The sequence below is a fragment of the Dufourea novaeangliae genome, unplaced genomic scaffold (assembly GCF_001272555.1).
Source record: "Dufourea novaeangliae isolate 0120121106 unplaced genomic scaffold, ASM127255v1 scaffold187, whole genome shotgun sequence".
Classification (NCBI taxonomy): Eukaryota; Metazoa; Arthropoda; class Insecta; order Hymenoptera; family Halictidae; genus Dufourea; species Dufourea novaeangliae.
Genome location: NW_015374075.1, coordinates 1803494 through 1822771, shown reverse-complemented (window position 1 = coordinate 1822771; position 19278 = coordinate 1803494). Strand labels below are relative to the sequence as shown.

General features: G+C 40.9%; 1 protein-coding gene across 1 annotated transcript; it reads right to left on the bottom strand.

Moving 5' to 3' along the window:
• Nucleotides 1-125: 125 nt before the first annotated feature.
• LOC107190589 lies at nt 126-8520 on the bottom strand. The gene is made up of 2 exons (XM_015579415.1): nt 8476-8520; nt 126-1817 (listed from the first exon to the last, which is right to left on the bottom strand). Exons 1-2 carry the CDS (start codon nt 8518-8520, stop codon nt 126-128), a joined length of 1737 nt encoding a protein of 578 aa, XP_015434901.1.
• Nucleotides 8521-19278: the final 10758 nt, after the last annotated feature.

Genomic DNA, 19278 nt, shown 5'->3' with positions numbered 1-19278 from the left:
ACCCGCGAGCCGTCAAACCAGTCTCGAGGATGAAACTAGGTTGATGAAAAATTATATTTCACGCGCAAGCGTGATACGATCGGGCAACATTGCCTCATTTTTCGAATGCCACAATCCTCTTGCATCTATGAATAAAAGCACGTCCTCGACGATTTTTTTGGGGCGTTTTGTTCCCCGGTGTAATAGGTCGCGACCTTCCGAGCTTTTCCAGAGAATGGTCTTAACCGTAGACAGAGGTAGGTGGACAGTATACACGAGGACAGTAACACGGCCAGGAGCACTATCAGTGTAATAGCGAAACCGGGTGTAGTCATACAGATCATCGCTGAACTCGCAGTGTTCTCGTTACGGACCGGGAACACCATCGTGGGCCCATTGGACTCCCCATTGTTCGACTCGTCGATGGAAAACGTCAAGTCACCGGTCGAGACCACGCGTATTATTCGATTGACTCCAACCGCCTTCTGAGGTGTCGGTACTATTTCTCGTGATTTCCTTCGCCTTTCGTCCCGCGGACGTCCAGCTGCTGCCTGTAGATACGCCTCCAATGGAAGCGGAATACCGTAGCCGGAATCAGGATGGCCATTAGACGGGGAATGATGATGATTCTCCAACAGTCCCTGGGACTCCAACAACAAAGGTGACTCGGAGCACTGTTCAGGACACTGATATCGGCAGATCTGTATGGTGCATTGGAAATGCACCTCCATCGAGTCGGGGAATTTGAATGCCTGGAAATGAGCGTAGGAGAGTACCGACGCCGATGCGCCGAAGTTTTTGATCTTAGTGAACCGTGACATCAACTTAGGCCTTGTAATGCAACCTCTCTGATCGACCAGCTGTATCGGCGCCCGTTTCCCATCGTGTGCCATACAGTTCCGCACGAGCATATCGAATTTAGAGTCGTCGTCCTTTATAGCTAGCACCATCGTCATCGTCTGACCGATCTTGACCAACCCGGAGACCTCGGACGCCCACGGACCCTTGCCGACCTGTATTTGCATCCAACAGCCGACGTTATCGCCGGCGAAGTCCGCGCGCACCACGTCCAGCATGTCGACCGGGAACGGACGGAACGTAACTGATTTCTCGTACAGATCGTGCCAAGTGCAACGCAGCTTGCGCGCTTGGTCCCAAACCTCTTGAACTTGCGGATCGTATTGCACCACGATTATATTCTCGAAGTACGTACCCGACCCGGATTCGGCGCCGTACCCGTACAAACCGTTCTCCGTGTTGCCAGCTGTGCCGCATGCATGAATGCTAATCTCGAAATTAACCGACGTACGCCCTAAACCCGCCGGTAGGTGCACGCAGTTCACGTTGCTGTAATGGCCTTTGCTGAACACTATACCGTAGAACGGTTTGTCGAAGCCCAGATAGACTTTCATCAAATTCTTCTCGCACTTCACGTCCAACGAGATGATTTTGGGCATGTCTGGGGTGGGTGCCGGCCAGGGTTCCCCGCCAACCGCCGAGCTGATTCCACCACCCGTTGTGTAGATCTTGTCAATAGCCTCCGATGGTGTCTTCGAGGGCGGCAATGGCGGCGGTGGCCCATGATATGCAACATTATGATGCGGTCTCGGATGTGGAAGTCCCAGACCGCCACGACTCGGCGGCAGGGGTAGGGGATGTCCACGGAGACCACCCGGTTTGTAATGGTTGCTCCCGGCGTCTTTCTCGCCTAACGATTCTAACGCCAATTGGTCGGAGGTGCTGATGTCGTTATCCTGTCGGTTCAACGCTGAATTGTCGTTACGATTGTCGTCGCCTGGTATCGCTTCGACCACCTCCACATCCTCCGCTCGAGCCAGCTGTAAAAACACACAAAAACCAAACGTTTGTCGTGATCAAGAATTGTATTCCCCTGCAAAATAGGCGATGAAATAAAGGAGGAATGGGGATAAACGGTGGGGAAGCGTGAAAGTAGATTGACGTTGTCAGGCCGCATAATTTGCAGAGGCGCGAGTTCTTTAAAAACGGGGGCCTCCTTTATACCGGACGAGCCCACAACCGCAATCATCGAATGGCCCCGTACATACCGCACTCCCCTAAATTATCGTGTAACGATCCGTGAATTCACTCCGTACGGTCCCGACGAAAGAATTACCGTAAACTCGACGTGCTAACGACAGAACAGGCTGGACCCGTGCGAAGCAAAAAATGCTTGCCTTAAACTTCATCCTGCGTTTCGATTTCGTATCTTCCAAATTATAAATTATTGAACCAGTGATTTAAACGATTATTTACCATATTGTAGTAAAAGTAGCGATAAATCTTGCCACTATTTACTCGTTCGAGAAGAAATTCTTGGAAATTGGAAAAATCTTTTCCAGAACGGTGACTTCGATAATTTCTTAGGCCGTGTGCTACTTAATAAGACTAGGCTAACATGTCTGGTCATTGCTCACCTTCTGACACTGTTTGGCATTAGACTTTCAAATTCAATTCTCTTGGAAACAAAGCTTCGGACGGAGAAATTCATTCGATATTATCGACTTTTTTATGCCCGGTGAATCACCCCCATGCACAGTTATATTTGACATCTGTCCCCACAATTAATATTGTAGACACTACGTATCGCACCCCCGCGAAGAAAGTATCACGTGTAAAAAATTGTCAATTTTCATCTTATAACGTGAAATATTTTCGAACACGTAGATCCACCATCTAGAGACATGTTATAAGTGGACGTCCAATACTTCAAGCGAGATGTCACCAGTGTAACTTTGTTTGGCCCTTTTGGTGTCGACCGAAAATGTTAAACCTGAGCGAGAAGTGCCGAGCCAAACTGATGTGCCAAGTCTTAGTTTGGTAAGCTTTGAGAAAAAAATTATAAAAATTTAGTTTCAAATGATAATTACAAAATTTGAAAAGGAACATGCTAAGGAATAAAGCGAAAATGAATTAATGACTAAAGTACTTCGATATATGTTAAAAATTAAAAATTGAAATTCCAAATGTTGGTCATCATTTATAAACAGTATTTACAAATAAAAGACATCGTCTCTCTGAAATAGTTTGACGTGAAACATTTAATATAAAACTTAAACAACGTATATTCGATTATTTATAATAGTATTGCACGTATTTCAACAGATAAATAAATAATAACTCTACATACAAAGCAAATGATTCGTGTATATGTATATTTTATAATGTTATATAATTGGGTTAACGTAATGTGACAGCAACAGTAGAAATATAAACTAGTTTTGAACTATTAAATGCATCCAACAATTTAACACTTATCATTATCAAGGGGATGCGCACTTACGCACAACGATATACTGTCGTTGGAACTGTTCGCAAATATAGCCAACGACGTTATATCGTTATTCGGCACTAAAAGGGTTAATACATGAAATACCAAGTAATGAATCAGTTTCTTTTCAATATACTGAAAAATGACATATTTTCGACTTGTGACATTTTTCTTGCGGCGATGCGATATGTACTTTCAGAGAATACAAACGTAGAATCGACTTTTTTTCAAGCTCCTAATGTAGGAAGACTGTAGCCGCTACAAGAATATACGGTACCGCTCAGAATTATTCAAACGATATGACATTTGGAATTTATGGCAGTGTTTACATTCAGGTATCCTAGTTTATAGCCTTTAGCCGATGGTATACATATATTATTTAGGAACAGGGTTTTGTGACTTCTATGAAAGTTTGCTCAAAAAAAAATATATTATAAACTATAACATGTTAGAGAAATGTTTTCCGTGTTATTGTTTCTTTAAGACCATGCCCCTACCATAAGTCTTATAAATACGAAATTCACCTTTCTCTTAATCATTTCTTGTTCGTCCCTTAACGAAACAACATTCGCTCTAACGTGCTAAAAGTACCGAAAATTGCAGTGATTTAAATTGAACAACGTGTTCCGCAGCGTGTGTGTTGTTTGTGGAAAGCTGTTCATGATCAGTGATATTGCAAACAAACTAAAGATATCGAAGAACAGTGTGTGGACTATCATCAAGAAGAAACAAAACGACCGATAGTGTATTCGATAGAAACTTCTTCGTATTTTTCTATACTAATACGTGATAATTGTCCAGTTTGGCGACTTTCCTCAATTTTAGCTATAAATATCTCGAAAGCTAAATCGGTGCTAACATGAACTGTCATTTTTAATTGGATTACCTTGAAACTTGCACAGAATATTCTCGAGATGTTGCACTTAAAGAAAATGTAGAAAGTGCAAAATCGATTTTTTGAAAATTTTTCACTGAGCATGACTCCTTAACACATCTTTTTTCCATGTCATCGTGATCTCCGTAACAGAATCTATAACCACCTAATATTTCATAAAAATGTCATTTTTTGTAACTGAATAAAAAGTGATTAACTTCTGAGTATCAACTACAGTTCCATAAGACATTTTTCTAACGTTTCTTATTCAATAATTATCGTTGACATTGCAATTTTTTGGTAGCAATCGAAAGTTGAAGCTTTTAAGAACGTTCCATTAAATTTTCAACTAAATTTATAATAATTAAAAATTTACGGGAGCCACCTTAAAAAAAACCGCAGGGAAATAGTTAAAATTGAGAAAAGCCGCTAAACTGTAGAATTACCCAATACTTTTGAGCGGTACTGTATGCTGCAGAGGTCCATCGGTTCCCGCTAAGAGATACGAAGAGACGCAATTTTTCATCTCTCGCCTCTCTCGGCGCAGACCAAAGATCCGCGCTCAAATAGCTATCTCGGAGTCGTACGCATTCCTGATGGCCAATACGGGAGACAACAGTGTCCGATCAACAAAACCCGTTCCGACTGTTCGACGAATGACGGGGTCCGGAGAGTCGAGGAGGGGCGGTCCAAACGGACGGAATAGGAGCACCGGGGGCCCTGTTCACCCGGCGTAGTCGTTGATTGCGTCACGCGTGACCCTGGGGCATAACGGACCACCCGTGTCTTTAGCCGCAGGTCAATCGGTCAGCCCCAGCGCTTCGGTATATGTACACACATACATCATCCATACATACATACTACACACACACATGGTTCGGTTTTCCGCGTCTGCCTGCCCTCCACCGATTCCCCCCGACATCTGCTTATCTCGTCGTCGCCGCCGCGGCTTTCCAGCCAACGCGTGTTCCATAATTCGACGAAAGCTTACTGGGTCACCTGTGAACGAACTCATGATGGATTTCGATGACGGCGCTGCGTGCGCGCGCGCGCAGCCGACTGGAAAAGACGATGACCGTCCTTCAGAGAGAAACCGTGCACAGCGACGGTTTGCATTAAACGTGTATGTATCTTGTTCTCATTTCGGGAACAGACACCGTGTCGCTCAAGGATCCGAATCCCTGCCGGAAGATTTCCATCGGGTAAATGTAATCGCTTAATCGTGTGTCAGGTTACGATAATAACGTTATCTTTGGCCGCGCTCGTAACAGTAATCACGTGATTCATTTTCCCGCGCAAAACCCGGCCTCCCCCCCCCCCACGAAGATTAATATCGCGCGCGTTGAAAGCATTCGGCAAAAAGGGAAAATTATAGTAAGGAAGAGTAATAATTATCCTCCGCTCCGAGCAGTCTCGTATCTCGGACAGCTTCTCTCATCTTAGAAGGTATTTCATTCATCCTATCGCTTCCTCCATTCACCTGTTCGAGCGTCCGCAAGAACTATCGCGTCTCGTTTTCTACCCGTCTGGATGGCTCTTATGAATTGACCGTAAAATAATTTTTACGGGAACGGAACGGATCGTTGCCCGCGAAGAATGAATCACGTATCGGGGAATGATTATTATTCTAATAGAGACTTACGTACGTTATGTCTGCGCTTGATGTGATTTTCCGATTATGATTCGCGATGATCGTTAAACGTGTACAGGTGTTCTTTCCAGACAGTGTACACGGAGAATTGGTAGAATACTGTCTTTTTAGCGTACTTCGGGAAATAAAATTCTCCGCGCAGGAAATATTATCTGTGCTAGAATGGTACTAACGAATTTCATATGCTTTTCGTTTTCAATTATTATACGCTGTATTGAGACGTTAATTGTTAGACTAATTTTCGATAAATTCTCGACAAGACAAACCTTTGTTTTAGTAAAACAGAAATGTATACACCACAATTTGTCAAAATATTATACTGACTCGTTGAACCTTACTAAATTTCACTAACCAAAAAGGGCAAATACCTGTTTATCAATGAATTTGTTAATACTTTCTTTAAATTTACTGATTGAAAATTGATTAGTCATTTGAACTGGATTTAGAAACTGGCGAAAAAAATCAGTATTTGGAGATCAAGTAAATTTAAAAATCATAGTAAAATGCACGTAAAAGTCATTACAAATATGTAATGGTAACTTTATGATCGTTTGTCAATTGTCAGAGATTGCAAAGAAAGATAGATAAGTCCGTTGTGCATAAATATAATGGAAATGAAGAAATTTCGTTAATCCAAAGAAATACGTTAATTGCCAGAAACTACTGATGAGAAATTGAATAATCACTACTAACACTCCGCCATTGCAATAACATTGCAGCATAATACATTAAAGTTAAATTTTTTTCAAATCAACCGACAACGATCTCAAGTTAACAAATAAGCAAAAAGCAAGCGAGATAACTCAATGTATCGTTCCTTTGAAAGTACGTTAACGACCAGAAAAAAAAACGGAATTCCTCCAGAACGAAAACGTTTGACCTCTATGTCGCACCGAGACCACAAACCTCATTCATGGTTGACAAAAAAGTAAAAGTTACGCCGCGAAGTGTCTCGAAACAAAATGAAAAAAAAAAAGGTTACGGACATTTTAAAAAGTGTGGCGAAATCCTCGAGATACGCGATCGAAGGGACAAGAAAATACGATATTAATCTAACAATCTTCATCGACGGCACAAATATTTCAAGTTCCCCCCCCCCCCGGTGGTCCCGAAGAATGAATGCCGGTTCGTATGGAGAGAGAAAGAAAGGTGAAAAAAAAAAAGTAAGGAACGAATTAAAGTGGCGTTGGTCCTCAAAAATCCAGGGTGGGAAGAAGGTTGGATCGGTGGAACCGGTAGTTTCGTGTGCAATTTTTGCGCGCAATCTTGTAAGACCGATTCCGCGCGCGCGCACGGTGAAGGCCCCCGGACGGTAAAACGTTACTTCGTAGTAGACGTGGATGAGCCGGATCGAAACACCGCGGCGCACACCATTTCCAGGCATCGACCGGGTTCTCGGAGTCGCCCTTAGCTCTGGGTCAGAGCACTGGGTAACGGCATCGCAGGCTATGGGTAACCGCTGCGCGTATCTGGGTTATAATGTAGTAATTACCCACGCAGACATACCGACCTACCCCCGTGGAAACGTCGCCGCCACCGTGCCGTGCTCTTCTTTGCTTCCACGGCCGTTTTTGACCACCCATTCAACGCAGCTCTTGCACACGGTTTTGCTCGAGCTCGCAACACTTAACGCGTAGAAATTTAACGAGAATCATTCGACGAGTTTCTTGTAATTTCTCTTGTACCCTTACGTTGCTTTTTCTTTTTGCCGGATTTACTTTACCGTAATGACGAGTCGAGATGAGATAAAGTATATTACAAGTAGGTTCGTACCTAATTGGATAGTTTCGAACGTTTCATAAATACTTTGAGGAAGGAAAGCGATAGTTTTAAGTAGACTCGAATCCAGACGAAAGAGGTTGGAATCGAATATAAGTAAGGTGGCTCCCGCAAACTTGTAGTAATTATCAATTTTGTTGAAAACGTAACAGAACATTCTTAAAAGCTTCAACTTTTGATTGCTATCGAACAATCGTAAGGTCAACGGTAAAATTATTGAAAAAGAAACGTTAGAAACATTTCTTTTTCTTTGATCAGTAAAACCTCTTGAAATATTTCGAAGGAATTATGGCTTTACACGTATTTATTGTATTGTTAACAGCGCTCATTACTGAATTCACACAAGTGAAGGGCGAACAAAGGACAATAATGTCCTATTTCACCAACAATCTATACAAGACTAGAAGAAACTATTCTATTCTCACAGATATAAAAAACTATACGATAGTATTTTATTTTGTAATTTAAAATACGTAGGCACATGGCTGTTAACAACAAACAGTTTAATATCTTTTAACCTCAAAACGAATAATTTCCAAATTTCCATTCATTATTTAAAATGAACACTCTCTAAAAAGTTTACGTATCACGAAAATTTGAAATTAACATTTTGAATTTCCAACATTCTTTGAACAAATCGCTAATTTATACATATGTATGAATCTTCGAATTTTGTTAATATTAAAAATGTCTAAGATCTGTTAGATAGAAACTACAGTGAATAATATTTTCATATCTCGATCATAAAAATGCATGGACTACATTTTCTGATAGTAGCCCGCTTAATTCCGTCCCATAAAATTTTATCTTAACACGAAAATTTTTTCGAAATCGGACTAGTTTCCACAAACATTATTAAAGCCACACCACACGTTCTATAAACAAAATAAAAAAATTACTTACCCCCTTCAATAGGAGACAGGCAAAAATGAAGATTCGCCAACGCATACCGTATTAGCGTCCACGGTGAAGCCCAAAAATGTGCCGCTGAAAGGATTCACAAATTTTCATTCAACCAAAATATTAATCCAACACAATTTCTATTGAAAATAAACAAGACCAGACATACCTACGACAATAATCTTGCGTGCTCAACCAACCAACCCTTTCAAAGCGACGAAGTGTACTTCAATCGAAGTAAAATCGTACCGATATAATTATCCAGTACCTCCTTCAGCAAAAGGATTGACAGTCGGTCGATGGAAATCTGTAATTCAATGAAAAAAACCAAACGATAAACCTGTGGACCGCGTAAAACAGCTTCGAATTCTCGGCTGTGTATCTTTTTACAACATTCCAAAGAATACAGGAAACAACATCGTAGTTAAATTATTACTAGAAAACACTGTGCACCGTACAAGTCCGTCATTGAACGTATCCGCTTCGCCTCGTGCGACCACTAGGCCACCTGTCCCAAATTCCTGCCGAATGTCCGGGTTTTCGCTCCGTTACCTCGTTGTACTCATGACACTCGATTGCCACGATCGACGTCTATACGTATGAACTGAATCCCGTCGAACAGATATCGTATCCCTTCGAAAAATCACCGATATTTCTCCTACCCTTCGCCATCGATCACGCAACGAACGCTTTATCGCGATGGCTACAGAGAGCAAAAAAAGAAACAACAAAATGAGGTTTCACTATCAAGACGGATGCAAAACGATCGCGTGTGGTGCTTTACTTTCTCTAACAGAATCGAGAACTTACCGGCCACGACACGCTCGAACAGTTCGTTCTATACACACTTACGAGGTATTCTCACAAAGAAGAAAAAATGTGCGAGGTAAATGCAGTGGGTAAAAAAAGTATTAATACACCCTTTAAAACGAAACAACTGTTTCAAAATTGGACCAAGTGACTTGAATTTCTTTGGGAAGTTAAAAGGATTAGTGTACTAAGTGATGTGTTAAGAAAATGTTGAAAAAGTCGCAATTGGTCGGAATCGCGAAGAAAATAGTAGAAGTCGCTCTTTACGACTTTTTTATCTGAGATTGTAATGAAAATTTAACAAATATATTGCTTAGATTTGTGTTAGTTATATGCATGCTGAAAATTTATCGAAATCGGTTAACATTGTTGGGAGATACAAACGGTTAAAAATGTTGGAAATCGCAGTTTTTCGGGACTTTTGACCTACAACTCTAATATATGCCTGTTACTCATTTCTGTATTAACCGATTTCAATCAAAGTTGCGGCATGTATATAACTGACATAAATCTTCGAAATGTATTTATTAAATGTTCATTACAGTCTCAAACAAAAGAGTTGTACAAAACGACATTTACTATTTTCTTCGGCATTCTAAAAAGTATCAAATTTTTCAAAATTTGTTTAACACAACATTTAGTAAACTAATCCTCCTAACTTCACAAAGAAACTCAAGTCACTTGGACCAATTTTAAAAAAGTTGTTCTGTTCTAAAGGGTGTACGAATACTTTTTTGACCCACTATATGGTTCATACGGTGTGTGTGTATTATGCAGGTTCAAGGTGCACACACATACACGGTGCACCGAATGTAGGCAAGTAGGTTCCCATCTATCGGACCACGGGACACACGTCTCCGTATACACCGAATCCACTTACACGGATCCCCGACGTTGAAATCGTCCTCCCCGCCAATAGATTTTCTGTTCGATTCCCTCACGGATACGTGGACAATAGACGATACGTGCGACAAATGACCGATTTGGGATTTGAGTGGCCGTGTTTGTACGCCATTTCGATCGCTGGCGCGCTGGGAATTTCTAAAAGGCCACGAACAACACATTCGCGGAGGGCCTACCTATTCGACCTCTACGAGGACGGGATTTAGATCGACCGTTGTATGCTACCGTTTTTCGATCGATCCACGAAATCTTTATGAGAACGAAAACAATCACGCCTCTATACGTCGGTTACATCGTGAACACCGAGCACGGCGATAAAATATCACGTTGCTCTCGTACCATTTACGAGTGTAACACGAATCGTTCATACGCCGTGAGTATAATTAATACATCCGCCCGATCCCCCCTCTCGGGACCCGCGTGTACGTGAGTGGAAGGTAATTACGATCTTCATAAGGTAATCTATACCGAATTCCGTTAGCGTGGCAAAATTACAAGCCGATTGTTAAACATATAAAGGGTGTAACAAAAGTGTTGTAAGTCCCTGAAATGGGTCACTCGTGATGTGATTTGGAACAAGTTTTTCGTTAGCAAAAATATTCTCCGAGGCTTTGTTAACGAAAAATCCCGACCAATCATAGCGCGAGTCTGCCGGCCGAGCTCTGATTGGTCGGGATTTCTCGTTAATATGTCGTTAACACAGCTTTGGATAACATTTATGCTAAGGAGAAACTTGTTCCAAATCACCTCACGAGTGACCCATTTCAGGGACGTACAACACTTTTCTTACACCCTGTACACTACATGGCATAACTATATAACCACCTTAAAATTTTCAATTCTTATGTATTCTGGTTAAAATGAAAGCGAATCAAGTATGTTGTATGTCAATAATAATTCTACAAAAAAGGATATTGATTATATTCCCTATAAAAAAACGTGGTTCATTTTTATTCCAACCACAATACATAAGGATTGATAATTTTAGGGTGGTCTTATAGATATCCAACGCAGTGTATTAGTTATTGTTCCCCCGTTTTTCTGCGATTCGTGTCACGGACAGTAGTCGCGACACCTGTTCGGTTTCTTTCGCGCTTATGTTAGCGGCGGCCACCGGTTGAATAAAGAAATCACCGGCCAGTCTGTTTACACATACGTTTGTTCCATCGGCTAACCATGAATCGGGCACGCCGAAGGATGTGGCGTGGTGCCAAATACATATAACGGTTCTACCGGTGTGGTAATTCCGAAGCCAGGCATTTCGCATAATGAGCGCGTACCTAATAGTGACCCATATTAACGGACTTCAAAATATCCTCGCGACCCCCTTAGGCCGTCCCGACGATGTGACACGAAGAGAGAAAAAAAAACAGAAGAAAAAAAAAAAGAGAGACAACGACTCGAGGCATATCTTGTGAATTTCTGTGCGCGCGCGGAAGATTTTCGGCCATTAAGGACCGTAGCCTTCGATTAAATTGAAACAGGTTTCACTTTAAAATATACCGTTTCTGATTAATGAAGGAAGGGATTCGATAATGACATATATATTTTCGGTCGAAATGAAATATACGTGCTGTAAAATTCGATTTGTAAGTAAGTGAAAATAATCCATATTTCGGAATAACGGAAATTAATTATTACCGTGGATTAACCGTAGGCGCGAAACAGCAGGAAACCACGTGTTTTCATTGCGTATTTCGATATTTGCACGAAACTATGGAAAAAATCTTTGCCCATTTTTATTAATCTAATGATCTTCATTTAGTATTGTGCTTCCAATTCGAGGTGAAATTATGGTAATATACAGTTAGTGATGTAATTATTGGAGCCACTTGTATAAATGGACGATTTTACGAGTCTACCTGTAGTATTTTTTATAATCACATAAGCTTAGTTTAACTTTTTTATGTTTATTTAGTGGACAATTGTTAATTAAAAAATATCCAGTGTCAAAACCTTGATATTTTTGTGTACTTCTAGTGAACAATTGTTAATTAAAAATCACCCAACGTAAAAACCTTGATATTATCGTGTATTTCTAGTGGACAATAATTAATTAAAAATTGTCCTCTGTCAAAACTTTGATATTGTGATTTTATTTCCACGCAGGCAGAAAGGAAACATATTTTTTGTACTGTGTCACCTAATAATTTGATCTACCCACTGTAATATGACCGACCTACATGAAAAAAAGGACATACGCGTATTTTTAATGAATTCTAATAAAATGAAATAAGAGTTAATAAGTTTGAAAGGTTCACATTGAGTCTACTCGGTAATACCGAAATGCTTTTCCTCTTTGAATCAATCACGGTAAGTAGTTTGTCCAGTAAAATCTAAATGGATACGCGATTTAATTAAAGCGTAAAATCAACCGAAGAATTTTCAGCAGGTCTTTAATCACGTGTTCGATAAGACGCGAGACGTTAGCAGGACTCATTGCCTATAAACCTGTTAATAATCTCGGCATGTAATTAGCGGGAAATCGACTGCTTTCGGATACGTATAATACAGTTGGCGAACGCGAATGGTGTAACGGAACGTGTACACACGATACTCGCATAATCAACATTACTACTCTATCGTGTGCAGTCGTTGGCGAGCACAGGGTAATCGAGCGTAACGAAACAAATTGACAACTTGACGACAACTCGATGTACTTTCGATGTAAAGGTGTTTCGTATTGCCGATCGATCGTGCGAGATAGTTGACGGGTGCTCAATGAATATCGTCTACCGTTGATACAGACGACCGATCCTACTATCCTTCACTACGTGTTCGATTTGACGACTGCCATCATTCACAATTATGATAATTTCTTCGGACAGTCATCCCGATTGTACCCTTTTGGACGAAACGACGAATTAATGTTAGAGAAAATTACATAATTAAGTAGTATCAATCATCGAGAATCGCATTCCAAAGTTGGACAACGAGTAAATCCGTGATCTCTGTTCTCATCGTTCTACATGAGAAAGAAAATTTCATTTCAGTACTTGACAGGAGAAATCGAACACCGATGGATTTCGAGACGAGTTCCGCGAGAAGAGAATAATGTTCGATTTTTCACGTGTAACGAGCGGACCGATGCGAAGAAAATGGATACAAATCGGCCCGAGAAGGATTTACGTGTAAATTACATGTAGGTATCGACGATTTCCGACCTGACTCCGCGAGATTAGCCGCCAACCGGCAGCCACCAACTGTTGCGGCGATGGTACATTCGATAGAATGAAAGCGGTCACCACGTGGTCGGCTATAATGCGTCGCGTATCCCAGGGCGCGTCATATAATTTCTCCGTACTCTGAGCACTTGCACAGCTCCTGTCATTAGCAACACATTACGATATGGGGTGGGAGGAACGAATCACGACGCATCCGCTGCAAATAATCGCCTATTCAACGGCCCGAGCCGATAATTTGATTGCACCGTGCCGTACCGTAATTAGTTAATCCAAACGTATAATAATATAAACGCATCTGTAGAGTCTCGCGAAGGGATAGATCATCTGTCCAACCGACGAACGACGCAACACGGAACTTACTATTGAACGCGATTCGCGAAAGACCCGTCGACACGTATCATGTACCATTAATCGTCTAACAGTTCTGCAAAAGTACCCTCACGAGCAAACTCAACTTCCGCTAAGGGAAAAAGTGATCTAAAGGAACGACCTCTTACCGCTTAGTCTCAAAGTTATTGAAACTTATGCTAAATCAACATTCGGTTTAACATTTATTTCAGTATTGGAAATAAATTTACCAAGCAGTAGGAGACCCTAACCTCTACATTGCTTTTTTCTCTAGTGAAAGTCGAGTTTGCTCGCTGGTGTACATACATACAATGATCAAGTGAAAAGTGTCTTACATTTTTTTACCACCCTGGATCGTCAGGTCGCGATGTTTAGGCCTTCCCTTTCCGATGAATCCGTTTTATCAAAGATTACGCGCCGACGTGTGAATTGCGTGAAATGAATCGAGTAGAACGCACCGCACTGATCGACGACGCACCATGTGCCGATGAATATTCTCCGGCCGTAGAACCGCGCGCCGGTCGGAGGCTCTCTACAGCGCACAAGCAGCCGGTTGTTTCTCGGCCGATTTCAGTCGCGAAAACGGGGACGAAATCGGCTAACGTGTGCGAGGTGGGTACGGGCCCCGAGTGAGACGTTTCCAAAAGCCACTTGCCGCGGCCGATTCTGGGCTGGACGTTGTTGCTCGTCCCCCGGTTACGAAGAGGTGTCGATTGTTAAGCGTCGTCAGAGGCTCCCCGCGCGACTGAGACTCTTCTCCACTGTATTTTGTACACCGCAGGTTAGGTACTCTCGTCGTGATATCGGTTCCACGGGCAGCTAGAAATGACGCGTGTTGCGGCGTGGCTGGGGCCCGACGACGCGACGGTGCACACGAGAACTCGAAGAGTCGGAATGGGGTACACCTGTCCGATATAGAGAGTATACCTATAAACGTGGCGGCCCGCCCCCTGACCCAGACACATGGTACAGTTATATAGGTCCCTCGCAGGCCGGAGGATATCTCTTGTCGTGTTCGGGCCACACTCCTGACGGCCACGGCCACGAATCGTGGACGTGGTCGCGGTCGTGCCACCTATTCGTCGTTCTTGTCCTTCTCGGGTATCCCTGTTGTGTTGTTGCCCGTCCACGATCTCGACCTGTCAGACATACGACGGCTTCGTCGTCATCGTTAGCACGCGTACTTAGCGTCTCTTCCCTGTGTAACTACCTGTATCTGCTACCGGCCAAGAGAGACTTCGATACTCTTGCCCGCGAATTTTGCAATTGGGGTCATGAATATAGAGAGGCTTGAAAACACTTTGGGCGTATCTCGAGACGAAAATGTACAGAATCCTGGTGAAAAGATTCGTGGACTTGTCTTCGTCTCTTGGATGCGTTGACTGGTGGATCGAATAATGTCATCAATGACAGGAATTGGTCCGTGTACAGTCGCCTCGGAAAGTAGAGGTGGTGGTCTAAATGTGGGCTAGCACTTTTGAAGATTTTTAGGGTGTTACAGTGTAGCTGAAACATGTTTACTTTATTATGATATGAAGGTAAAATAAGCTCCTTTTTTTCTTGAGTTGTAGTTTCGAGTAAGCATTTAATATGATCCTATACTTTCGACTAGTCCATATTTATACCCTAACCTGTATTTGGACCGGCTCCTCCAAGTTGAAGAATGGGGAACGTTCTGTTGCTACGAGACAAAACGTTCTTGTGGCATTTATTAGAGATTCACCAGCGCCTTCAGCATTTATTTTAACAGCATCTTGAAGAAATATCATATTAAGTATGGTTGGTCGTTAAATTACTTACCGAAGCGACTGTAGGTGAAAAAACGGTTTAAAAAAGAATTTGAGTAATAAATTACTGCGTTTATGTCACCTGCAAATTTTTGGTAATTCTATTTACCATTTTAGTAGGATTTTTGATGGTTTGAGGACCTTACAGATATTTAAAGCTTTCGCAAATGCATAAATTTCTTAAGACTTTGAAACGGAGCGATGTTAATGGAATGACTTGCAAAACATTTTGACATCTCTACAATTTCGTTACTTGACATAGAATAGGTTGAGACGATTCGATGCACATCAGTACCTGCTATCCGCTCTGCAGGTGAACGTTGATCCGTGTAATCAACGGGAGCCTTGAACTTCGTAGAAACGGAACATCGACGCGACACAGGGGACCAGACGCAGGAATGGATTTGTTATTTCCTATCGTGTTTGTGCGTATAAAATATTTAATAATTGAAAAATAGAAACGACTTTATAAACTGTTGTAATCGTAATATATTCAGATTAAGATTAGGTAATTATGTTAAAGAATTTTGGAATTTTCGAAACCGTTTTGAAGTCCCGCATACCATACGAATTCCACATACGGAAGACTTCATTATCACTGTAACGGTACATCCGATTTATCAGGTAAAAAGTTTCACTAATTGTACTTTCGTCGTAAAAATTCATTCCCACTGTTTGTTCGATCGGTATAATCATACAAATATTGGTACATTACTCTAAACATAGTCAAATAGTATGAAAAATGTTTAAAAAATTGATTCGTTTTCAACAAAAGCTGCGATAGAAAATTTTCACGTAAACTGCAGTTACTAAATTTGAACATAATCTGCATTACTAATTAACGTAAAATAACTTCAACTTCAAAAATCAAATTATTCTGACTCAGATTCTAAAAAACGGACCGTTCAAAAGGACAAAGAAGACTTTTTCATTCAAACACGAAATGGTGTGCCATTCGACGATAGAGAAAACGTTCACCGATAAAAAGTAGTAAAAACCACTTTTTCAAATTCGTTAGAAGTAGGTCAAACGAATTCTATAGACACCGAATTCAGTCTCGGCGACTCGTTGGCAAGTGCGCCTTAGTTCGTACAGTGAATACTTTCGTTCGACAAATTTGTTTATAAAAAAAGGAAACAAATAGGGGGGTATTTTTATTTGCTATTAAATACAACAATCTGCTAGAAATAATATTTCGATTGCCAATGAAATCCGAAGCTGCACAGTACACTTTCTTCTAACGGACATTTCGCCGTCTGGTGCACTTTCATCCTAATTACTAAGGACAATATACACACGGCATGTACACGAGACATTTGTACATCCGACGTATGAATGTAGTAAATGGGTGAATCAGCCGACAATCAGCCAGCCGACCGACCGACCGACTGACCGCACACACATCGCTGACCTATAGATGAGTACCAGCCGGTACTCACGCCATCGTGTGGAACAATGGATGGAATCTTATTAGTGGCAATCATTGTTCAGTTTCTCCTCCGTGAATATGACGAGGAACACGTTTCCTTGGCAATATAACGTAGCTTGGCGATAACATCGAATCGAAGCTCGATAGCTATTATTTTTGCGTAATGACAAATTGACGGTACAGGAAGAGTGAGAATGACTGGGGAATTGATATACATGTGAAGTACAGGGATTGGATCAAATATGTTACAAGAGTGTCAAGTTTGATAATCGGATAGTGGTAAAATCTATATGGGAATTTCGAAAAACGAAAGAAATACTCTGGAGTAAAATCAAATCTTAATTACAGTGAATCCCCGATGAATGCGATATGAGCAACGGCGTTATTCCCACCGCTGGAGTTGTTCCCCTGTAGAATAAATCACAACAAAGTAAACAGAAGCTAAACAGAGACTCGACTTCGGGCAAAAAACAAATTTATGAGGAGCTGAAAATATTTCCGTCTTGCCACGAATGCTCTGAAGTGGACCCGAGTACGTCGCACTCATCGAGATATTACTGAACGTGGTTTTCAATTCCTTATAAGAACTGAAAATTGGAGACTTAGTTTTTATTATAGGACTCCATTTCTGTTGCAGTACTTTTCTGATTAAGACATAGCCCTGCATAATGCTACGAAATTGGATTATTTAAGCGAAAACTACTAGACTACTTCTATACTGGAGAGTGCACCATTTTTAACCAAAGAAGTCACCCAGAGATACAGTAAAAGTACTTAAAATTGTACTTTTGCATTCTATAGATACTCAATATGACGTAAAATCGACTCATTTAAGTCATATATTTTGGTATTCTAAAGAAGGTCCCTAACGGGGTAATTTAATGTACAAATAAATGATTAGCAATGGGTTAATGTAAACTTGACGTATATTGCTGTGTGACGGCAACTTAAAAAACAGACAAATTTTTCATACACGAATACACTATTTGATACATTAATATATTACATGATTACTGCTTACTACGAGATCACAAACAATAGTTTTGTGCACACGCCGTTGTCGAAATGACTGTAGTTAATAAGCGATCGATACTATCGCCTCCAATTAATATATAAGTATATTTACAATTGCATATACACAAAATACCTACATTTCTTTTCTGCGTATTTACATCGAGTATCGCGAATACAAATAAAATACACCGTACATCGGCAATTTGATCATTTAATTATGGTCGCGGTGATCCGGGTATAGATCTCGCGCCAGCCGACCATCGTCGTATTTCAACATCGCGACTAAATAGCGCATCATCTTTTACGACATAGTTTATCAAATGAATCGAGAATCGTAAAATGCAGAATTCCCGAACAGCATTTAAGCCGTCATTTCTTGCATTACACGGCACACTTCGCCGCTATAATTGACACATCGCGAAATCGGTATTCCGCGTAACAGCATTTTCTTTTCCTCGTTTATAATTTTTTTTTTTTTATTATTTACGCCTTTTTAATTATTCTCCTCTCTTTCTCTTCTTTCGCGAATCGAATCGAAGCGACTTACGGTTACGGACGTCGCGACTAACATCGAACGTAGCGAGTGTTGTGAGCATGTAATGTGTGTGTGTAACCCCTACGGATACATAAGTAATGTTTTACATGCGAGAGACAAATCTTGCACTAAGATTAATCGGTTAAATTTATATAACTGGTTTTTATATAGCACGCAACGTCAAATCATGATGCGCGTATGACACGTTGAACAATTAACTTTCATTATTAAACATGTGAAGTAGTCTTCTAAAATATAAACTGCGTTCGTAGAAAAACTTAACGATGATGCACTTTTAACTTGAAACCGGCTCGCTGTTTTTTCTGTCTTTTTTTTTTTTACGTTTTTTGCTCTCTTTAAATATTGTCTTCGATGTATTACGCTATCTTATCACGGTAAAGTTCTAGAGTATATACTTTTAGAAACCATTAGGATTCGAAAATCCGGTTTGATTTTCATTAAACTCTTTGTAGATAGGTACTATTCAACATTTTTCTAACGATGGATCACCAGGGTTATATATTTGTATGTTTCCGGGTTATCCGTATAATTCGTTCGATCGTTGATTTTTTTTCTACTCAACCGTCGCTTGCGTGCCCGTTTATACTTTGTTTTTCACCAAGGTGCTCTTTGCTTTTTTTTTTCTTTATAAATTAATTAAAACGTACGATGCCATCTTGACCGTGCATTTTCGTTAACACCGTTCTGGCAATGTGTTTCTATAAAACGTAAAACGATCACAGTGGACCAGCACCGAAAGGAAAGTATAAATACAAAAGAAAAGAAAATCGATAA

What these genes read in the sequence shown, in the direction of transcription:
- LOC107190589 (XM_015579415.1), bottom strand. Translation starts at nt 8,520, where the DNA reads ATGCGTTGGCGAATCTTCATTTTTGCCTGTCTCCTATTGAAGGGG. An exon ending in CCTGTCTCCTATTGAAGGGG is followed by an intron (nt 1,818 to 8,475) that starts GTAAGTAATTTT and finishes GTGTTTTTACAG; the next exon opens with CTGGCTCGAGCGGAGGATGT.